The following is a 25479-nucleotide window of genomic DNA, read 5'->3' on the forward strand; positions in this document are numbered from 1 at the left end:
CTGGAAAACATACCTGTAACATTATTTGCTAAAATTGATTATTATTCAATTTATTGTCCTGATAGAATAGCATGGATGTTCATTGCAAAATGGAGATGTCCAGAGAAGTCAAATGATTATCACTGCTTACAGCTTTCTGATGAGGATGAATATAGGGAAACATGCAAAAAACGAAAAGTTACAACTCCTGGTATTTAGTTTTGTTACATTTTTTATGCTTATATAAGGACAAATTTCAATGTATAGACTGCAAAAACACCATAAAAATGCTGTTCACAATAAAATTCAGCACCAAAATTTTTTGTAGGGGCATACTTTTTGTCAGTTTTTATACGACCGCAAAATTTTGCGGTCGTATATCGGTATGACATTGGCGTCGTCGTCCAAAGACACATTGGTTTTCGCACAATAACTTTAGTTTAAGTAAATGGATCTCTATGAAATTTTACCATAAGGTTCAATACCACAAAAGGAAGGTTGGGATTGATTTTGGGGGTTATGGTACCAACAGTTAAGGAATTAAGGGCCAAAAAGGGGCCAAAAATAAGCATTTTTGTAACTTCCAGACATAACTTGTGTTTAAATGTATGGATCTCTCTGACATTGTACCACAAGGTTTCGTATCACAAAGGGAATGCTGGGATTGATTTTGGGGGTAATTGCCTCAAAATATTAGGAATAAGGGGCCAAAAAAGGGGCAAAAAACAAGCATTTTTCTAGTTTCATGACAATAACTTGTGTGAGAGTGTATGGATCTTTCTGAAATTGTACTACAAGGTTCCATATCACAAAGGGAAAGCTGGAATTGAGTTTGGGGGTAATTGCCCGAAACGTTTAGGAAGCAGGGGCCAAAATGGGGCCAAAAATAAGCAGTTTTCTAGTTTCCAGACAATAACTTGTGTTCAAGTGTATGGATCCCTCTGAAATTGTACCACAAGGTTCCATATCACACAGGGAATGCTGGGATTGATTTTGGGGGTAATTGCCTCAAAATTTTAGGAATTAGGCCATTTTAGGGGCCAAAAAAGGGGCAAAAAACAAGCATTTTTCTAGTTTCATGACAATAACTTGTGTGTAAGTGTTTGGATATTTCTGAAATTGTACTACAAGGTTCCATATCACAAAGGGAAAGCTGGAATTGAGTTTGGGGGTAATTGCCCGAAACGTTTAGGAATTGGGTGCCAAAAAGAGGCCAAAAAACACATTTTTCTAGTTTCCAGACAATAACTTGTGTTCAAGTGTATGGACCTCTCTGAAATTGTACTGCAAGGTACCATACCACAAAGGGAAGGATGGGATTGAGTTTAGGGGTGATGAATCATAAGGGGGTTCAAAAAATTTGGGGGGGGGGATTTTTTTTTTTTTCCTTTTTTCTCTTTTTTTCCTTTTTTTTTTCTTTTAATATTTTCCATTTTAAGTTGGTTATTTCTGATTTATATTTAAAAGCAAATAATAATGATATGGTAGGAGATACACCCAAACACGATGTGTAAATTATTATATAATAAGTATTGTGCAATAGCAAGAAATTTTCAATTGCACAGTATTGCACAATAGCAAGAAATCTTCAATTGCACAGTATTGCGCAATAGCAAGAAATCTTCAATTGCACAGTATTGCGCAATAGCAAGAAATATCCAATAGCACAATACTGCGCAATAGCAAGAAATATCCAATAGCACAATATTGCGCAATAGCAAGAAATTGTCAATTGTGCAGTATTGCGCAATAGCAAGAAATATTCAATTGCACAGTATTGTGCAAAAGAAGATACTTCGTATAAATTGCTTATTTCTTGACCAATTTCAATGGGGTTTTATTCTTGAATTCTTGGGGTTCTTATATATGCTGAATCTAACAGTGTATTAAGTTTTTGGATTTTGGGCCCCGTTTTTAAATTGGTCCACATTGAGGTCAAAAGGGTCCAAAATTAAACTTTGTTTGATTTCATCAAAAATTGAATTATTGGGGTTCTTTGATATGCTGAATCTAACCATGTATTTAGATTTTGGATATTGGACCATAATAGGTGAATGTCCAATTTAAGTTCTTAGACCACATTCATTCTGTGTCAGAAACCTATGCTGTGTCAAATATTTAATCACAATCCAAATTCAGAGCTGTATCAAGCTTGAATGTTGTGTCCATACTTGCCCCAACTGTTCAGGGTTCGACCTCTGCGGTCGTATCAAGCTGCGCCCTGCGGAGCATTTTATTGGTTATCTTGAATATTATTATAGATAGAGACAAAATGTAAACAGCAATAATGTTCAGCAAAGTAAGATCTACAAATAAGTTGTCATGACCAAAATTGTCAGTCGACCCCTTTAGGAGTTATTGCCCTTAATAGTCAATTTTTAACAATTTTTTTGTAAATTTTTGTAATCTTTTACAAAAATTTTCTTCTCTGAAACTACTGAGACAAATTTAACCATACTTGGCCATAATCATTATTAGGGTATCTAGTTTAAAAAAAATTTCCGATGACCCCGCCTTCCAACTATCATGGCCGACTTGGTTAAAAATAGAACATAGGGGTAAAATGCAGTTTTTGGTTTATATCTCTGAAACTAAAGCATTTAGAGCAAATCTGACAGGGAGCAAAAATGTTCATCAGATTTAGATTTATCTGCCCTGAAATTTTCAGACGAATCCGACAACCCGTTGTTGGGTAGCTGCCCCTGAGTTAGTAATTTTACAAAAATTTTGCAGTTTTTTGTTATTATCTTAGATATCATTATAATATCTAATATCTAATACTATTAATTATGATTTTAACCTTATTTTACATGATTTCCAAAGCATCAGTAAATACAGGTGAGCGACACAGGCTCTTGAGAGCCTCTAGTTTTTTTTCCATTTTAAGTTGGTTATTTTTTATTGTCGAGCCTGCGACTTTTGTCGCAGAAAGCTCGACATAGGGATAGTGATCCGGCTGCAGCGGCGGCGTTAGCTAACTTCTTAAAAGCTTTATATTTTAGAAGGTGGAAGACCTGGATGCTTCATACTTTGTATATGGATGCCTCATGTTACAAAGTTTCTGTCAGTCACATGTCCAATGTCCTTGACCTCATTTTCATGGTTCAGTGACTAATTGAAAAAAAAGTTAACATTTTTCGCAATGTTAAATTCTCTCTTATTATAAGTAGTAGGATAACTATATTTGGTATGTGCATACCTTGCAAGGTCCTCATGCCAGTCAGACAGTTTTCACTTGACCTCGACCTCATTTCATGGATCAGTGAACAAGGTTAAGTTTTGGTGGTCAAGTCGATATCTCAGATACTATAAGCAATAGGTCTAGTATATCTGGTGTATGGAAGGACTGTAAGGTGTACATGTCCAACTGCCAGGTGTCATCTGACCTTGACCTCATTTTCATGGTTCAGTGGTTATAGTAAGTTTTTGTGTTTTAGTCTGTTTTTCTTATACTGTATGCAATAGGTCTACTATATTTGGTGTATGGAATGATTGTAAGGTGTACATGTCTAGCTGGCGGGTGTCATCTGACCTTGACCTCGTTTTCATCGTTCAGTGGTCAAAGTTAAGTTTTTGTGTTTTGATCTTTTTTTCTAATACTATATGCAATAGGTCAACTATATTTGGTGTATGGAAATATTTTATGATCTATATGTCAGTCGCGCAGGTTTTATATGACCTTGACCTCATTTTCACAGTTCATTGCTCAGTGTTAAGTTTTCGTGTTTTGGTCTGTTTTTCTTAAACTATAAGCAATAGGTCAACTATATTTGTTATATGGAAGAATTGTTAACTGTACATGTCTGCCTGGCATGGTTTATCTGACCTTGACCTCATTTTCATGGTTCATTGGTCAATGTTTAGTTTTCTTGGTTAATGTTAAGTTTATGTGACAGTTGTAATAAAGCTTTATATTTAGGACTATCAACATAATATCAATGATTAGTAAAGAAGGCGAGACATTTCAGCGTGTGCACTCTTGTTTATATATAAAAGCAAATAATAATGATATGGTTTGATTTCATCAAAAAGTGAAATATTGGGGTTCTTTGATATGCTGAATTTAACCGTGTATTTAGATTCTTAATTTTTGGTCCTGTTTTCAAATTGGTCTACATTAAGGTCCAAAGGGTCCAAAATTAAACTTTGTTTGATTTTAACAAAAATTGAATTATGCTGATCTAACCGTGTATGTATTTAGATTTTGGATATGGGCAATAATTTGGTATTCGGCCTTTGGTTTCTTTTTGTATCTTTTTTGTCGAGCCTTCGACTTTAGTCGAAAAAGCGAGACATAGAGATCCTACATTCCGTCGGCGTCACATACTATAAGCAGTAGGTCTACTATATTTGGTATATGGAATGATTGTAAGGTGTACATGTCCAACTGGAAGGTGTCATCTGACCTTGACCTCATTTTCATGGTTCAGTGGTCAAAGTTAAGTTTTTGAGTTTTGGTCTTTTTTTCTAATACTATATGCCATAGGTCAACTATATTTGGTGTATGGAAACATTTTATGATGTACATATCAGTCTCGCAGGTTTTATATGACCTTGACCTCATTTTCACAGTGTTAAATTTTTGTGTTTTAGTCTGTTTTTCTTCAACTATAAGCAATAGATCAACTGTATTTGTTGTATGGAATGATTGTAAGGTGTATATGTCTGTCTGGCAGGTATCATCTGACCTTGACCTCATTTTCATGGTTCATTGGTCAATGTTAAGTTTTCATGGTTAAGTTTGTTTCTTAGATACTATAAGCAATAGGTCATATTTAATGAATAAATTGATTGTAAGGTGTACATGTCTGTCTGGCATGGTTCATCTGACCTTGACCTCATTTTCATGGTTCATTGGTCAATGTTAAGTTTTCTTGGTTAAGACTGTTTTTTAGAAACTATAAGCAATAGGTCAACTATGTTTTGGTATTGAATGATTGTAAGGTGTACATGTATTTCTCGTTTGGTTTATCTGACCTTGACCTCATTTTCTTGGATCATGTTAAGTTTATGTGATACTTGTAGTAAAGCTTTATAATTAGGACTATCAACATAAAATCAATGGTTAGTAAAGAAGGCGAGACATTTCAGCGTGTGCACTCTTGTTCTAATACTGTATGCAAAAGGTCAACTATATTTGGTGTATGGAAATATTTTACGATGTACATGTCAGTCTGGCAGGTTTTATTTGACCTTGACCTTATTTTCATGGTTCATTTCTCAGTGTTAAGTTTTTGTGTTTTGGTCTGTTTTTCTTAAACTTTAAGCAATAGGTCAAATATATTTGGTGTATGGAATGATTGTAAGGTGTATACGTCTGTCTGGCAGGTATCATCTGACCTTGACCTCATTTTCATGGTTCATTGGTCAATGTTCAGTTTTCCTGGTTAACTTTGTTTCTTAGATACTATAAGCAATAGGTCAACTATATTTGAAGCATGGAATGATTTTAAGGTGTACATGTCTGTCTTGCAGGGTTCATCTAACCTTGACTTCATTTTCATGGTTCAGTGGTCAAAGTTAAGTTTTTTAGTTTTGGTCTTTTTATGCCCCCGCCATAGCGGAGGGGGCATTAAGTTTTACCCTTGTCCGTCTGTACATACGTACGTCCTAAAAGTTGGTTTCCGTTCTCTAACTTTATTTTGCCTCAACCAAATGTTATGAAACTTATACACAATGCTTATTACCACAAAACACAGATCCAGTTTGAAATTGGGTGCCGTCACGATAACGGTTATTTTGTTATGCCCCTTTATAAACATAAAAATTACTGAGTTTTTCGTTTTCGTTCTCTAACTTTAGTGTGCCTCACCCAAATGTTATGAAACTTATACACAATGCTTATTACCACATAATACAGATCAAGTTCAAAATTGGGTGGTGTTCCTTATACCGTTCTTTAGTTATGCCCCTTTATAAACATAAAAATTGTTGAATATTTTGTTTCCGTTCTCTAACTTTAGTTTGCCTCAAACAAATGTTATGAAACTTATACACAATACTTATTACCACATAATACAGATAAAGTTTGAAATTGGGTGGCATCACTTTTACCGTTCTTGAGTTATGCCCCTTTATAAACATAAAAATTGCTGAATTTTTCGTTTCCTCTAACTTTAGTTTGCCTCAACCAAATGTTATGAAACTTATACACAATGCTTATTACCCCAAAACTCAGATCAAGTACAAATTTGGGTATCATCACTTTTACCGTTCTTCAGTTATGTCCCTTTATATCTTTATATGATATGCAAGCATGGACACATTCCACATTTATTTTCTTTAACTATATGCAATAGGTCAACTATATTTGTTGTATGGAAGGATTGTAAGGTGTACGTGTCTGCCTGGCATGGTTCGTCTGACCTTGACCTTGGTCAATGTTTAGTTTTCTTGGTTAGGTGTTTCTTAGAAACTATAAGCAATAGGTCAACTATATTTAGTGTATTGAATGATTGTAAGGTGTACATGCATCCACCATGACATGTATTTCTTGTTTGGTTTATCTGACCTTGGCCTCATTTTCTTGGATCATTTTAAGTTTATGTGATACTTGTAGTAAAGCTTTATATTAAATTTAGGACTATCAACATAAAATCAATGGTTAGTAAATGAGGCGAGACATTTCAGCATGTGCACTCTTGTTTAATAGAAAAAAAAGATATATCATGTATATGGGGATGGGGTATCCATCCATGACACAAAATCAGTATATGCACAGCAAAAAATACAAAAGCAAAGGAACAGCACTTTTATTTCTGTTTTTCATCTCAAAGCCACATTGAGGCTTTCAACTTGGAGCTTAAAACTCACTTCACTGCAAGTTTAAGTCAGTCCCTAGCACCGGTTTGAGGGGAATTCTTTGCAAACTGGTGATCACACCACAACTGAATTGAAGAAAAAAGCCATGAAGTAATATCTATGATATAAATCTGGCAAAGAAATCAAACATAATATCATAATTAAGCCACATAGTTACTCTAAAGCGTGCTCAAATGTTTTGTCTATATTTGATAAATTTAGATACATGTATGGTTGAACTTCATCATTTTTTTGTAAAATTTCCTAGAAATACACATTTATACACAAATATATCTTAATTCAAATACATAATGGAACTGTGTTATCTTCTTGACTAAGTACATTATGCATTTGAATATATCAGTCATTTACATATATAGATTGTAAGGTTAGGCATAATAAATCAAATATCTTACTTCATGCATTTGGTAAAAAAAATGTTTATTTTGACCTCAATTGATTTAGTTAAATCACAATTCTATTCTGGCCTTTCTTTGACCAGATAGTGAGTGTGACGGGTTTTCAAACTCTTGGTACTTTGTCAAGTAAGAGCAATTCAAAAAATTAAAATCAAGCTTACAATCTGTGCAATTTTGGGGAAAATTAAAGTTAACTGTTTTCTGATGATTTTGTCATATATGGTAAACTTATAACAGTTAATTTTCCCCCCAAATTTTACCAATTGTAAGCTTGATTTTACTTTTAGTTGCTCTTACTTGACAGAGTAACAGAATGTCCTACTACAGAGTAGGTAATCTGTTGAAAAACTATATACTACGGAGTCAAATGTATGTAAAATGAAAATATATAGTCTTTTGACAATAATCAGATAATGAAAGGTTGAATTATGTGTCTCCTATACATCATGTACATGTTGAAGTAGAATATAAATAGAAAAACTGAAGTTTTTGTTATTAATGTTGTTAATATTCTAGCATGAGTAAAACATTGAATTAATTGTTCAGCATTGGAAAATGGAAATCATGCAATAAAATTTAAAGTAATTTCAAAGTTAGTTAATACAAGTTTGAGCTTTTTAAAAAGCTGTGGACTGTTTCGCTCTATCCTAATTTAAGGTAATACGTGTGCATGTGGGTGTTGATTTAGTATTGAAAATGTGGTATTTTTAGATATTGATTCATTGATATAAAATGGATGTCTTAGACTTGGAATATCAATTTTTGTATATATATTAAGATGAACTTTTCTAAAATTTTAAACTGGCTGTTCAGTGTTGTACGTTATACACCAATGCTTTTAAAAAAAATTTCGATTTACTTGTTGAAATTTAAAACATTTACAAAACACGACTCTCGAGGTGTGCCTCGCTGGAGGTGTGCCCAGATTGGCAGAAGTTATAAAATACAGTTAATGCATTTTTGTAAACATTGTATAGGAACATTGTTTAGCTAAACAAATCGTGCATATTACAGATTAACAAAGCAAATAAACAGCTGTTAAACAATTGATATTTCAATATTGAATTTCAGTGTGCAATATTTGCATAATAAAACGAACATGAATTAATAACACTTGATTGGAACTGAAATACACATAGTTAATTTTCCGGCATTTGATATCTTATCCTGAGACGAGAAAAGTCTGTAATTCTTTATCTCATTTAAGCCAATAGCTGTTGCTGTATCTCAGCCGAATCATAAAGCAACCAATCAGAATCTTTATGTGATAAGTAATTATTTCAAGATGGCGTGTATATCGACTGAAACTAATAGCTCTGCACCGTGATGCAAAGCAAAAATCTTTTAATTTTAGGTTTTTATTCAATTTTGGACTCGATCAGTGGTAACTTGGATTCAGTAAGATGTCCTCCTGACAGATACCAACCAAGGCCTATGTTTTCAAATGTTGGAAACAAATGTGTTTATCAGAAATCTGTTTGCAATGAGGAGGGACAAGTAGTTCATACAAATGGATCAACAACAGCAGACATGACATGTAGATGTGATTACAACAAAGGGTACATGTTTGTATCATCCCCTATGAACAACTGTCATTGTACATCTTCACAAGAAGACTGTTCCTGTTATCGACAAACATGTAATGACACTTCCAAGATTAATCAAGGTAATTAAGGTAGTTGTTGTCTGTTTTTCACATATAATTTTGGCAAATTTTCCGAATATAATTTTGGCAAATTTCCCGAAGGAACTACAAATATTTAGATGCCAATTTTACTGAATATGAGTATGGTCATGATGGTAATGTTAAAGTCTATGCAACAAGTTTCTTAAAATGAAAAGTTTAGGAAATTATTGAACCAATGCATGTATATATACTAAGTCCTCTATGCAAGATTAACATTTTTTACAAATCCTTAACATAGTTGACAAAAATCTTTCATTCAGTGAAAATTTTCCCTGCTTATTAACTGTGTGTTCTATTGTTTTTTTTCAAACGTGACTTTAATAAACAATCAACACAGAATCATGGAGCACTTGAAAAATAAGTGAGATTGATAGACATGCAATAGAGCAATGCTTAATTTATTTTTTTCCCACAAGTTTCTATTTGTTAATTAAATTTTGTCATAACCATTACTAAATGATTTAGTGTAATTAAATTTTCTTTCATGATCAACTAACACTATCTTACTTCAATGTTTGTTTACAGTTTCTTGTATCATGGATTTTCACTGGCACCTGTGCTCTTCAGTTGCTAAAGTACTATCCAGAGAAAGTCCATGTACACTTGTTTTATAGTATTAAATTTAAACTGAGCCATTCAAATATATAAAAGATATTCAACTTTTTTTCTTCAAATGTGAACTATCATATGACTTTGAACAGTCAGGGGACTTACTTAAATGAGTGATTTTTAAATCACTGATTCAAGTAGCATTTTGTCCACAAATGTTGGAAGTAAGAGTTGTCTTTCTTTAATAATCACCTATTCAAGTAGTACAAATAAATCACTAGACTAAGTGATTTAATTTTAATGTAGCTTTAAATATACAATACTAATTATCCAGGGACTAATTATGTTGCAAAAATGATCAGAACCAACATCTGTGTTGATAGGATGACCGGTCATGTCAGGTGATGACCTTGTACTGAATCTGGGATAATGACATGAAAATCAATTGTTTAAGTATCATACCTCTATTTTCTTCCAAAAAATCACTTCTTTAAGTATTATTATTTTAATTACCCCTACTAATTTCAACACCCCCAAACAGTGAAATTTTGATCGCGAACAGTAAAATTTTATTACATAATCTGTAAGATGAAACCTTGAATTTTACAGGAAAATTACTCCCACTGCTGGGAAAAATCTGTTAAGAAAGTATCAGTTCATTATGTAAAGCCTTCATTATAGCATTTTTTCAACAAATATAGAATTTACAGCTAATGATTGCACCAGCAGGGCTCACACTACTTCAGAATCATAGGGAGAAGTGACTTCTCTTTTTGAAATTGAGAGGGAGAAGTGGTGAGATTTGAAAAAGAAGTGCTTGTTTGCTCGGGGCGCTACAATGTTTGGTTTTTATACGACCGCAAAAAAATTTTTGTGGTCGTATATTGGTATGACGTTGGCGTCGTCGTCGTTGTCCAGCGTCGTCCGAAGACACATTGGTTTTCGCACTCTAACTTTTTAAGTGAATGGTTCTCTATGAAATTTTGCCACAAGGTTCAATACCACAAAAGGAAGGTTGGGATTGATTTTGGGGGTTATGGAACCAACAGTAAAGGAATTAGGGGCCAAAAAGGGGCCAAAAATAAGCATTTTTGTAACTTCCAGACATAACTTCTGTGTTAGTGTATGGATCTCTCTGATATTGTACCACAAGGTTCCATATCACAAAAGGAATGCTGGGATTGATTTTGGGGGTAATTGCCTCAAAAAAGGGGCAAAAAACAAGCATTTTTCTAGTTTCATGACAATAACTTGTGTGTAAGTGTATGGATCTTTCTGAAATTGTACTACAAGGTTCCATATCACAAAGAGAAAGCTGGAATTGAGTTTGGGGGTAATTGCCGAAACGTTTAGGAATTGGGGGCCAAAAAACACATTTTTCTAGTTTCCAGACAATAACTTGTGTTCAAGTGTATGGATCTCTCTGAAATTGTACTGCAAGGTACCATACCACAAAGGGAAGGCTGGGATTGATGATGGGGGTAATTGCCTCAAAATTTTAGGAATTAGGGGCCAAAAAGGGGCAAAAAACCAGCATTTTTCTAGTTTCAGGACAATAACTTGTGTGTAAGTGTATGGATCTTTCTGAAATTGTACTACAAGGTTCCATATCACAAAGGGAAAGCTGGGTTTGAGTTTGGGGGTAATTGCCCTAAACGTTTAGGAATTTGGGGCCAAAAAACACATTTTTCTAGTTTCCAGACAATAACTTGTGTTCAAGTGTATGGATCTCTCTGAAATTGTACTGCAAGGTACCATACCACAAAGGGAAGGCTGGGATTGAGTTTGGGGGTGATGAATCATAAGGGGGTTCAAAAAATTTCGGGGGGGGGATTTTTTTTTTCCTTTTTTTTCTTTTTTTCCTTTTTTTTTTCTTTTAAAATTTTCCATTTTAAGTTGGTTATTTCTGATTTATATTTAAAAGCAAATAATAATGATATGGTAGGAGATACACACCAAACAGGATGTGTAAATTATTATATAATAAGTATTGTGCAATAGCAAGAAATTTTCAATTGCACAGTATTGCACAATAGCAAGAAATCTTCAATTGCACATTATTGCGCAATAGCAAGAAATCTTCAATTGCACAGTATTGCGCAATAGCAAGAAATATCCAATAGCACAATATTGCACAATAGCAAAAAATTGTCAATTGTACAGTATTGGGCAATAGCAAGAAATATTTAATTGCACGGTATTGTGCAAAAGAAGATACTTCGTATAAATTGCTTATTTCTTGACCAATTTCAATGGGGTTTTATTCTTGAATTCTTGGGGTTCTTTAATATGCTGAATCTAACCGTGTATTTAGTTTTTGGATTTTGGGCCCCGTTTTTAAATTGGTCCACATTGAGGTCCAAAGGGTCCAAAATTAAACTTTGTTTGATTTCATCAAAAAATGAATTATTGGGGTTCTTTGATATGCCGAATCTAACCGTGTATTTAGATTCTTAATTTTTGGTTCCGTTTTCAAATTGGTCTACATTAAGGTCCAAAGGGTCCAAAATTAAACTTAGTTTGATTTTAACAAAAATTGAATTCTTAGGGTTCTTTGATATGCTGAATCTAAACATGTATTTAGATTTTTGATTATGGGCCCAGTTTTCAAGTTGGTCCAAATCGGGGTCCAAAATTAAACTTTGTTTGATTTCAACAAAAATTGAATATATGGGGTTCTTTGATATGCTGAATCTAACCATGTATTTAGATTTTTGTTTTTGTGGCCCCGTTATCAACTTTGTCCACATTGAGGTCAAAAGGGTCCAAAATTAAACTTTGTTTGATTTCATCAAAAATTGAATTCTTGGGGTTCTTTGATATGATGAATCTAGATTTTAGATTTTGGATATTGGACCATAATAGGTGAATGTCCAATTTAAGTTCTTAAGTTCTTAGACCACATTCATTCTGTGTCAGAAACCTATGCTGTGTCAAATATTTAATCACAATCCAAATGCAAAGCTGTATCAAGCTTGAATGTTGTGTCCATACTTGCCCCAACTGTTCAGGGTTCGACCTCTGCGGTCGTATCAAGCTGTGCCCTGCGGAGCATTTTATTACTATAATACATTAAGTCAATTTAAGTGCCATATTAATATGTATCTTATTTTTATTTTTTATATTGTTCAATTTGTACCTGGGTATACAATTAAAATAACTTGTTTAATTTTATCATATCTAGTTGCACAATCATATGAGTCCTCTTGTCAGAAAAAAAACCAATTAAATATCTGGCAATAATAAAAAAGATTTTTTTTTATATCAAAAAGGAAAAGAAAGTTGTTATATCATTTAAAATAAAATTAAAATAAATACTTTAACCTCTTTTCTGATGAAAATAAATAGTTTATGCCTTGAATTTCTTTACTTTTAAATGAAAAATTGCTGTTTCATCGACTTGGTAAAAATGGAATATTGGCATTTATTGCCGATGACGAAAGCGACTGAAAGCGAGTATCGTAAACAACAGGCGACTTGTTTTCCCTTTTGAGGGTCTGGCAAAGCAAAGTGACGGCCAGGAAAGCGACTTCTTCGCCCTAGTCGCCTGGTAGCGTGAGCCCTGACCAAAGGCATAAACCTTGCTATTTAAAAGAAGAAAAAGGTTCATTTTTTCCAATTTTACTAATGATAAGATATAATCTAAACCTATATGTTTAAAATTTTGGTAAAACTACAAAATTTCGAATTTGCTACTTAAGTGATTTTATAAATCACTTATTTCAGTAATTCCTCTTACTGTTAAAGTTCAAACTTAAAATAAGATGTATTCTACGATAAACATGTGCTTATATTTCAAAACTTATTGTAAATTGAAGGTTTGAAGTAGATTTTATTTTTAATCCTTCAATTAAACCTGGTTATTTGACTCATACATTTAAGTTAAATGGAACTCTTAGCATGATACCTGGATAACTAAGGGAATTGTTCACAGGTTATTTTTGTCTCGCCTTGACAAAAGTCACAATTAGCTAGACATAGGGATTACAGTCGGGTGATAGTGGCATAAACTATATTTATAAAGCTTTAGATTTCAAAAGATAGAAGACCTGTTTGTTTCATACCTTGTATATAGATGTCTTATGTGATGAAGTTTTGGTCTGTCATATGACCATTGTTCTTAACCTCCTTTTCAAGGTTCAGCAACTGCTTAAAAAAACTTAAGTTTTTATCATGTGAATTTCTCAGTTATAATGAGTGATTTTATAATAATATTTTGTCTATGGAATCCTTGAAAGATCTACGTGTCTATCAGACAGGATTCACCAGACCTTAACTTCATTTTATTGATCACTGATCAAGGTTATTTATGTGTTTAGGTCCATTTCTCAGATACTATAAGCAGTGAATCAACTATATTTGGTGTATGAAATGATGGTTAGGTGTACATGTCAGACTGGCAGGTTTCATCTAATCTTGACCTCATTTCATGGTTGATTAGTTAATGTTTAAGTTTTTGAGTTTTGGTGTGTTGCTCAGATAATATAAAAAATAGGTCAACTGAACTATATTTGGTGAAGGTTTAATACCACCAAATCATAGTACGTCACTTCCGGCTGCATACGAAAAGGGTCGAAAAAAAATATACCCTTGAATTTGACAGTTGTAGGAAAATAATCCTACATTTCATTGCAGTAAAAAATTTCTGGGTCATAAACATATATCTTGGGTGTTTCAAAGCACCATTATTTTTTTATTTGGTGTTTCTATAGAATATTTTGGAAACTTGAGGTTACATGGTTACTAAAGCTTGTACACAGGAAAAAAAGGGGTGAAAATTTGATTGGTTAACTTCCAGTGATGGTTATTTTCTTATATGCAATGAAATGATATGTGAAATTTTGTCTATAGTACTGGACAGGATAAAACTTTACTCATGCCAAGTATTTCTTTATTTGAAACAAAGGTAAATTCTGCATAATTTTTTGAAAAGTGCAAATTTAACAAAGACTAATAGGGGAAAATCAATGGTGGTATTACACCTGAATGGAATGATTGTAAGGTGTACATATCTGTGGGTAAGGTTTTTATGCGGTCGTATATTGGTATGACGTTGGCGTCGTCGTCGTCGTCCGAAGACACATTGGTTTTCGCACTCTAACTTTAGTTTAAGTGAACGGATCTCTTTGAAATTTTACCATAAGGAATTAGGGGCCAAAAATAAGCATTTTCTAGTTTCCAGACAATAACTGTGGAACGGTGTATGGATCTCTCTGAAATTATACTACAAGTTTCCATACCACAAAGGAATGGTTAGGATTTGCTTTGGGGGGTTATGGCTCAAACCGTTTAGGAATTAGGGGCAAAAAAGGGGGAAAAACAAGGTTGTCCTGGTTAATGGACAAATACTTTTATTTTATTTTAGAGATATTGAGTTTTTTGTAAAAAAAAAGGGGGTTTTCGCATGTCATGCCATATCTCAAAAACGATTTATGATTATTGCTTAAAATTTTACACACTTTTTAGTTATATTAATCTAAAGATCTGTATACTTTTTGGTTTTGATTCAAAATTTTATTTTTGAGATATTGATTTTTTTTTTTTTTAAAGGGGGGGTTTTCACATGTCCCGCCGTATCTCAAAAACGATTTATGATTATTGCTTAAAATTTTACACACTTCTTAGTTATATTAATCTAAAGATCTGTATACTTTTTGGTTTTGATTCAAAATTTTATTTTAGAGATATTGAGTTTTTTGTAAAAAAAAATGGTGTTTTCGCATGTCACGCCGTATGTCAGAAACTATTTATGCTTATTGCATAAAAATTCACACTCAAGACGACGGGCGTATCATGCGCTCATTCTTCTTCTTCTTCTTCTTCTTCTTCTTCTTCCGCCGCTTTTAAATTTGAAGTTGTCCGCACCCGTTCTCCAAAACCGCTTGTCAGATTAACTTAGGGTTTCACAATATGTTAGACTTACATGTCTAGTGGTGCAATCAGGGTTTTGTTTGTGTAATGGGGTTTATAAAGGGGTACTTTGAGGGGCAAAAAGAAAAGAGGGTTTTACTATAGAACCCTATGGGATTTTATTTTTTTAAATTTTCAAATGATTATAAATTGAAAACCGTTTGTGATAGACACAATCTTTTTAATTGAAAATGTTCTAAATGATAAAGCCAATTAAATGAAATACAGAGTTAGTCCCCAGGGGTCACCCCCACCCCCTGCCATTTAAGAAAGTTCTAATACCTTGTAGGTGGTCAAGATCCCCACCCCTAAACCATATATATTTTGGTTTGTTATGCTAAGATGGTTTGAATGATATACAGGATTAGTCCCCAGGGGTCATCCCGACCCCCTGCCATTTGAGAAAGTTCTAATATCTTGTAAATGGTCGAGATCCCCACCCCTAAACCATATATATTCTGGTTTGTCATGATAAAGCACATCAAATGAAATACAGGGTTAGTCCCCAGGGGTCACCCCACCCCTGCCATTTAAGAAAGTTCTAATATCTTGTAAGTGGTCAAGATCCCCACCCCTAAACCATATATATTCTGGTTTGTCATGCTAAGATGGTTTGAATGATATACAGGGTTAGTCCTCAGGGGTCATCCCTACCCCCTGCCATTTGAGAAAGTTCTAATATCTTGTAAATGGTCGAATTCCCCACCCCTAAACCATATATATTCTGGTTTGCCATGATAAAGCACATCAAATGAAATACAGGGTTAGTCCCCAGGGGTCACCCCAACCCCCTGCCATTTAAGAAAGTTCTAATATCTTGTAAGTGGTCAAGATCCCCACCCCTAAACCATATATATTCTGATTTGTCATGCTAAGATGGTTTGAATGATATACAGGGTTAGTCCCCAGGGGTCATCCCTACCCCCTGCCATTTGAGAAAGTTCTAATATCTTGTAAATGGTCGAGATCCCCATCCCTAAACCATATATATTCTGGTTTGTCATGATAAAGCACATCAAATGAAATACAGTGTTAGTCCCCAGGGGTCACCCCCACCCCCTGCCATTTAAGAAAGTTCTAAAATCTTGTAAGTGGTCAAGATCCCCACCCCTAAACCATATATATTCTGGTTTGTCATGCTAAGTTGGTTTAAAATGATATACAGGGTTAGTCCCCAGGGGTCATCCCGACCCCCTGCTATTTGAGAAAGTTCTAATATCTTGTAAATGGTCGAATTCCCCACCCCTAAACCATATATATTCTGGTTTGCCATGATAAAGCACATCAAATGAAATACAGGGTTAGTCCCCAGGGGTCACCCCACCCCCTGCCATTTAAGAAAGTTCTAATATCTTCTAAGTGGTCAAGATCCCCACCCTTAAACCATATATATTCTGGTTTGTCATGCGAAGATGGTTTGAATGATAAACAGGGTTAGTCCCCAGGGATCATCCAGACCCCCTGCTATTTGAGAAAGTTCTAATATCTTGTAAATGGTTGAGATCCCCACCCCTAAACCATATATATTCCTATTTGTCATGTCTCAAACATTTGAATGACGTATACGATCAGACCCCAGGGGTTCCAACCACCACCAATGTTCTAATATCTTGTAAATGGTTGAGATCCCCACCCCTAAACCATGTATATTCCTGTTCGTCATGTAATGAACATTTGAATGACGTATAGGGCCAGTCCCCAGGGGTTCCTCCCCACCCCCAATGTTCTAGTATCTTGTAAATGGTCGAGATCCCCACCCCTAAACCATATATATTCTGGTTTGTCATGCCAAGATGATTTGAATGATATACAAGGTTAGTCCCTAATCACTAATGCATATAACTTTACTGGACCAAACCAATTTTCACTGGACGTTGCCCAATGTCAGGCGACCCTGGGAATTAAAAATTATGGGAGCTTCGTTTGGGAGACTTCGTAACAGCATCTTGTTACAATCATTTCTTGTTTAAATTGGTCTACATTAAGGTCCAAAGGGTCCAAAATTAAACTTAGTTTGATTTTAACAAAAATTGAATTCTTGGGGTTCTTTGATATGCTGAATCTAAACCTGTCATTCCTGTGTTTAGATTTTTGATTATGGGCCCAGTTTTCAAGTTGGTCCAAGTTGGGGTCCAAAATTAAACTTTTGTGATTTCAACAAAAATTGAATATATGGGGTTCTTTGATATGCTGACTCTAACCATGTATTAAGATTTTTTATTTGTGGGCCCCGCTATCAAATTGGTTCATATTGAGGTCAAAAGGGTCCAAAATTAAACTTTGTTTGATTTCATCAAAAATTAAATTATTGAGGTTCTTTGATATGCCAAATCTAACCGTGTATTTAGATTTTTAATTTTGGGTCCTGTTTTTTTAAATTGGTCTACATTAAGGTCCAAAGGGTCCAAAATTAAACTTAGTTTGATTTTAACAAAAATTGAATTCTTGGGGTTCTTTGATATGCTGAATCTAAACATGTGTTTAGATATTTGATTATGGGCCCAGTTTTCAAGTTGGTCAAAGTTGGGGTCCAAAATTAAACTTTGTTTGATTTCAACAAAAATTGAATATATGGGGTTCTTTGATATGCTGACTCTAACCATGTATTAAGATTTTTTATTTGTGGGCCCCGCTATCAAATTGGTTCATATTGAGGTCAAAAGGGTCCAAAATTAAACTTTGTTTGATTTCATCAAAAATTAAATTATTGAGGTTCTTTGATATGCCAAATCTAACCGTGTATTTAGATTTTTAATTTTGGGTCCTGTTTTTTTAAATTGGTCTACATTAAGGTCCAAAGGGTCCAAAATTAAACTTAGTTTGATTTTAACAAAAATTGAATTCTTGGGGTTCTTTGATATGCTGAATCTAAACATGTGTTTAGATATTTGATTATGGGCCCAGTTTTCAAGTTGGTCAAAGTTGGGGTCCAAAATTAAACTTTGTTTGATTTCAACAAAAATTGAATATATGGGGTTCTTTGATATGCTGAATCTAACCATGTATTTTGATTTTGGACATTGGACCATAATAGGTAAATTAAAAAAATTCAAGTTCTTAGACCACATTCATTTTGACATTCTTTCTGTGTCAGAAACCTATGCTGTGTCAAATATTTAATCACAATCCAAATTCAGAGCTGTATCAAGCTTGAATGTTGTGTCCATACTTGCCCCAACTGTTCAGGGTTCGACCTCTGCGGTCGTATCAAGATGCGCCCAGCGAAGCATATTATTTTAAATTGACCTCAGCAATACCAGATCTCCAATAAGGTCAACATGACTGAAATGACTATTACTCTGTCATAGGAGTGATTATCTATTTTACATTTTTAGCACAAAAGGCAAGTGAGAGTCATTGTCATTGTACAGTCAGGGGAATTACCGAAATAAGTGATTTATAAAATCACTTATTTAAGTAGCAAATTCGAAATTTTGTCACAAATTGTGATTTTGTAGTTTTACCATTTTTAAACATATAGATTTAGATTATATCTTATTATTAGTAAAATTGAAAAAAATGAACCTTTTGCTTCTCTTAAGTAGCAAGGTTTATGCCTTTGATGCAATCATTTAGCTGTAAATTCTATATTTGTTGAAAAAATGCTATAATGAAGGCTTTACAAACGAACTGATGCTTTCTTAACAGATTTTTGTCGAGCCTGCGACTTTTGTCGCAAAAGCGAGACATATCGATCCTACATTCCGTCGTGTTCATCGGTTGCGGCGGCCACAAATATTCACTCTGTGATTAAAGTTTTTGAAATTTTAATTACTTTCTTAAACTATCCTGGATTTCTACCAAACTTGGACAGAAGCTTGTTTTTGATCATAAGATAGTATCCAGAAGTAAATTTTGTAAAAAAAAAAAACCTGTTTATCCGTATTTTACTTGTAAATGGACTTAGTTTTTCTGCCAGTTAACATTACATTCACTCTGTGGTTAAAGTTTTTAAAATTTTAATTACTTTCTTAAAATATCCTGGATTTCTACCAAACTTGGACAGAAGCTTGTTAATGATCATTAGATAGTATCCAGAAGTAAATTTAAAAAAAAAAAAAATTCTGTTTATCTGTATTTTACTTATAAATGGACTTAGTTTTTGGGAAGTTTGCTATAGCAATACTTTCCTAAGGCGTCAGCCTCAAACTTCCAGGTGACAGACTATCACAAATGTTCTGCTCCAAGATAATGTAGTACTAGTGTTTGAATACTGATTCTAGGAAGATGCTTTTGAAATTTTGAGTCCTGTTGAAAAGATTACAGCTTGAATAAAAAAGGAATGAATGTTCACCGACAATTCAGGTGAATTAAACTTCATTTTGAAAATGAGTATCACAAACACTACTTCACGGATTTTCATGCGCTGAAGAGAAAATCAAAAGAAATCTACGCTAGACATCGTTTCATTCATGAATATTTCATGAATGAACATTTTCTCCGCGCAATTTTTAATACGTACGATATTTACAAATGTTTATTATTAAATATAAAGTAAAAGCCCGAGTGTATCGAAAGAATCCTGTATGACTGACATTACTGAAACATGTTTATATTTTGACCAAGCCATCGGATAATTGACAAGTGATAATAGTTTGATTGAACAATTATACACAGGTGACAGAAATACTCGATAATCATATGGCTTATGTCACACGCCAAGGATGAGTAAAGGTAAATTCCGGCTATGATAGAAAAGTGCATGTTTTTGTCAAAACATTGATCGGAATGTTTTGATGCCAAAAACATTTGAAAACTTATTAAATACTAGCTATTTCACATTCCAAATGGGTTTTAGGACCTTCACTCGTCCAGCATGCTCACAGTCATGTGGATCGTACATATCACAGCCTCCTCAGTGTTACGATTAACAATTACATTTGTACAAAAATCGTTACATGGATAAGGCAGACAAGTCAGCTTCTATTTAGAATAACTCAGTGTATCAAAACAAGTGCTGTAGCAATTATTTACATAATTAAATAAAATCTGTCCATGTAATAGCAAAATGACTTTCTTACTCTTAGTGTTTAACCATGCAGTGGCAGATCCAGAACTTTTTATCCTTACTCCTGTATCAGTATGATTCTTAAAGATTGACCTGTAATTAACAGTGTGTCATCTCAACACAGAGAATGATTACTATAGTATATCAAATGAATGGCTGAAAACCAAAAATCTCAAATGTTATTGCCTCAATGCTAAATTTCACCGCATCAACTATAAAATGTGTTACAGGGTTATAAATGAATTTAGTGTATATAAACTTTTTATTCCTGTCGTCATACTGCTATTGTTATGTCCCCACCGTATTAAGTTTTACCCTTTTTGTCGAGCCTTCGACTTAAGTCGAAAAAGCAAGACATAGCGATCCTACATTCCGTCGTCGTCGGCGGCGTCCACAAATATTCACTCTGTGGTTAAAGTTTTTAAAATTTTAATAACTTTCTTAAACTATCCTGGATTTCTACCAAACATGGACAGAAGCTTGTTTATGATCATAAGATAGTATCCAGAAGTAAATTTTGTAAAAATAAAATTCCTGTTTTTCCGTATTTTACTTGTAAATGGACTTAGTTTTTCTGCCGGGAAACATTACATTCACTCTGTGGTTAAAGTTTTTAAAATTTTAATAACTTTCTTAAACTATCCTGGATTTGTACTCAACTTGGACAGAAGCTTGTTTATGATCATAAGATAGTATCCAGAAGTAAATTTGTTAAAAAAAAAAATTCCTTTTTTCCGTATTTTACTTATAGATGGACTTAGTTTTTCTGCCAGGAAACAATACATTCACTCTGTGGTTATAGTTTTTAAAATTTTAATAACTTTCTTAAACTGTCCTGGATTTGTACCAAACTTGGACAGAAACTTGTTTATGATCAAAAGCTAGTATCTAGAAGGAAATTTTGTTAAAATTTGTACCTGTTTATCCATATTTTACTTATAAATGGACTTTGTTTTTCTTCCAGTTAACATTAAATACAGTCTGCAGTTGTTTTTCTTCCAGTTAACATTAAATACAGTCTGCAGTTAAAGTTTTTAAAACATTTATTAGATTCATAAAATATCCTGGATTTATACCAAACTTTGACAGAAGCTTCTTACAATCAAAAGATAGTATCTAAAGGAATATTTTTATTGATTTTTTTCCTCATTTTTGTTGAGCCTGCGACTAACATCAAAAGTAGGCAAGACACTGGGTTCCGCGGAACCCTTACGAATTTTTCTTCTGTAAGTATGTACGTCCCTTACTTGTACATACGTCCGTACATCCCAAAATTGGTTTCTGTTCTCTAACTTTAGTTTTCCTAAACCAAGTTGTATGAAACTTATACGCAATGCTTATTACCACATAACACAGGTCAAGTTGAGTTTTGGTGGCGTCGATTTTACAATGCTAGAGATATGCTCCTTAATAAATGGAAAAGTTGTTTGAATTTTTTGTTTACGATCTCTAACTTTAGTTTGTCTCAACCATGTCAACCAAGTGTTATGAAACTTATACACAATGATCATTATCACAAAACACTGATTAAATTTGAGTTTTGGTGGCCTCAGTTTTACTGTTCTAGAGTTATGCATTTTACAAATTTAAAAATTGCTGATTTTTGTCGAGCCTTCGACTTTTGTCGAAAAAGCGAGACAGCAATCCTTAACATTTCGTCGTTGGCGTCCACAAATATTCACTCTGTGGTTAAAGTTTTTGAAATTTAATAACTTTCTTAAACTATCCTGGATTTGTACCAAACTTGGACAGAAGCTTGTTTATGATGAAAAGCTAGTATCTAGAAGGAAATTTAGTTAAAATTTTGTTCTTGTTTTTCCGTATTTTACTAATTAATTGACAGCTTTTCTTCCAGTTAACATTACATACAGTCTGCAGTTAAATTTTTCAATACGTTTATTAGATTCATAAACTATCCTGGATTTTTACCAAACTTGGACAGAAGCTTCTTACAATCAAAAGATAGTATATAGAGGAATATTTTTATTAATTTTTTTCCTCATTTTTGTTGAGCCTGCAATTAACAGACAAAGTAGGCGAGACACCGGGTTCCGCGGAACACTTACAAATTTTTTTCAATTCCGTGCTCAGACTTTAGTGTGCTTCAACCAAATGTTACGAAATTTATACACAATACTTTTAACCACAAAACCAAGATCAAGTTTGAATTTTGGTGCCGTTATTTTACTGTTATGGTTAGCAATGGTTAAGGTTATGCCCAGTTACAAATGGAAAAAACCTATAAAATCACAGGTCCTAGATATGGCATGGGCACATAAAGAAATTAACAGAGCTTTCTGTACATTTGATTATTTTAGAACAACAGTTTAAAGGTTGCAATAGAAAATATCAAAATTTTATATGACAAACATATGAAAAAAAGTGATTTTTGATAATTGCTAAAAAGAAAATGGTTTAGTAAAAAAACAAAAAACCGTGATTAAATACATATTTGAAATAATACGCATCTATAACCTATTTGAAATAATACACATCTACAGTTGCAAACTTCCCAGAGGTGCTATCCAGCACTTTGATTCTGCCAGTTAACATTACATTCACTCTGTGGTTAAGGTTTTAAAAATTTAAATAACTTTCTTAAACTATCCTGGATTTGTACCAAACTTGGACAGAAGCTTGTTTATGATCAAAAGCTAGTATCTAGAAGGAAATTTTGCAAAAATTTGTTTCCTGTTTTTCTGTATATTACTTATAAATGGACTTAGTTTTTCTTCCAGTTAACATTACATACAGTCTGCAGTTAAAGTTTTTAAAACATTTATTAGATTCATAAACCATCCTGGATTTTTACAAAACTTGGACAGAAGCTTCTTACAATCAAAAGATAGTATCTAGAGGAAAATTTTTAATAATTTTTTCCCCATTTTTGTTAAGCCTGCGACTAACAGCAAAAGTAGGCGAGACACTGGGTTCCGTGGAACCCTTACGAATTTTTCCCAGCAGTGGGAGTATTTTTCCTGTAAAATTCAAGGTTTCATCTTACAGATTATGTAATAAAATTTTACTGTTCGCGATCAAAATTTCACTGTTCGGGGGTGTTGAAATTAGTGGGGTTATTAAAATAATAATACTTAAAGAAGTGATTTTTTGGAAGAAAATAGAGGTATGATACTTAAACAAGTGATTTTTATGTCATTATCCCAGATTTAGTACAAGGGTCATCACCTGACATGACTGGTCATCCTATCAACACAGATGTTGGTTCTGAAAATTTAAGCAACATAATTAGTCCCTGGATCATTAGTATTGTATATTTAAAGCTACAATAAAATTAAATCACTTAGTCTAGTGATTTATTTGTACTAGGTGATTATTAAAGAAAGACAACACTTACTTCCAACATTTGTGGACAAAATGTTACTTGAATCAGTGATTTAGAAATCATTCATTTAAGTAAGTCCCCTGACTGTTGTATAGTGTGTTGACTCTATTGTCTCTCATCCATTAACTTTTATTACAAAAACTCATGAAATTCAGTCCAAAAAAAGAAGTGTCTAATATGTTTTACAATGATAACCTCATGGTTTTAAAGGGTACAATGATAACCTCATGGTTTTAAAGGGGCATTAGCTGTCAAATTTATGTTCAACTATTTGACTCAAAATCTCATATTTGATTTATAACATACTAAAAGGTATATCTAAATTATAAAAAGTCTAAAATAAGCAATTTACGATGCATGGGCTTGATAATATGTATCAGAATTGCGTGTATTTAAGTCTAATTAACCATTGTTGTGACCTCCGAAGACTGCCGACGGTCATATAACCCAATATCATTATAAATATAGAAAGAATAGAAAGTGAACCCGTGCAATTGGATTTTTCTAGCTCTGTGTGATTTCATATTATAGGTTAAAAATATATTTTTATCATCGTTTTTACCTATATAAGAATGAGTTTTTGTGTATCGGATCAGTCAATCAAATGGTTTACCTATGTTTCACTTTCAATGTTGACATTCTTTTCCTTTTAATAACTGAACACGCCTAATTCATGCATAACCCATCTCTAGCTAAGGGGTTAAATTGAAGGTTACATGAATATGGATTCAATGAGTTCGAATTATTCACTTGCAAAAACTCTTGCAAGTGAATTATTCATCAGCGATGTTTCTTAGCTTATTTTGACAAAATCTGAACCAAACTGGCTGCTAAAAGCGAATTATTATTTCACTATTTCACTTTCTTTAACGATTGAAGCCCCTTTAATGAAAAGTTTGAAAAGAATACATTTGTACTGGCATAAGCTTACATTTTTTTTTATCTCTTGAAAATATATCATATTCATAATAATTGGTGATTCTTTTATTATTACAGATTATACTTGCTTAGAAGAGAATTCAATTCTGCCAAACAATACCTACAGCTGTCCTGTAATACAGTAAGTTAGAAGCCGTATATGCAATAACTTTTTATCATGTATTTTATTGATAGATACTTTATTATATAGTTATTTAACTTTTGTACTCTTTTTATTGTTAGCAGGAAAAACAAATGTTCACAATTATGAAAATATAGAATTTCCTTTGTTTCCTCAAAATCACTATTTTGTAAGTTGTGTTATTTTCATAGAAATGACCAGGAAATGTTTAAACAAAACTAATTTCAACATTCAGAATATTTACAGTACGAACAACAGATTTAATAAGAAATAACTCTTAAATAACATATAGGTCAGCGGCTCATTTCACAAAAAATCTTATGAGAAAAAATACTGGTAAGTCATGAACATTTTAGTATAACTTACAATCAAGTTTTGTCGTAAGATTTTTTGAGAAAAGAGTCCCAGTTTTGTTTCATCTCAATAGACAATTTCTGTTGAAAATTTTATGTTTAGACTTATACTTTCATAATCTAATCTAACTTATATGTTTTTATTTTGATAATTTATACAATGTCCTAATTCACTTATGCATCTATTGTCTGTAAAAAGTGAATATTCAGATAGACATCACATGTTGAAGAAAATATCTACTATTTCAGACCTGTTTTTGATAAAGGGAATGTTGAAAAAGGCAAAGACTTTTTCTTCAATAATGATACACATTATAATATACCAAAGCTTGGTAAGTATAAACTGTTTGGATATGAGGGAGGTGATTAA

The 25479-nt window shown here is 33.2% G+C and overlaps 1 protein-coding gene across 1 annotated transcript; it reads left to right on the forward strand.

Moving 5' to 3' along the window:
- Nucleotides 1–25479, forward strand: LOC127704121 (uncharacterized). Its single transcript, XM_052208018.1, has 4 exons — nucleotides 1–190; nucleotides 8554–8865; nucleotides 24693–24756; nucleotides 25359–25479. Exons 1-4 carry the CDS (start codon nucleotides 76–78, stop codon nucleotides 25477–25479), a joined length of 612 nt encoding a protein of 203 aa, XP_052063978.1. The 5' UTR covers nucleotides 1–75.

This window comes from Mytilus californianus, unplaced genomic scaffold (assembly GCF_021869535.1).
Source record: "Mytilus californianus isolate M0D057914Y unplaced genomic scaffold, xbMytCali1.0.p SCAF_58, whole genome shotgun sequence".
NCBI classification, from domain to species: domain Eukaryota; kingdom Metazoa; phylum Mollusca; class Bivalvia; order Mytilida; family Mytilidae; genus Mytilus; species Mytilus californianus.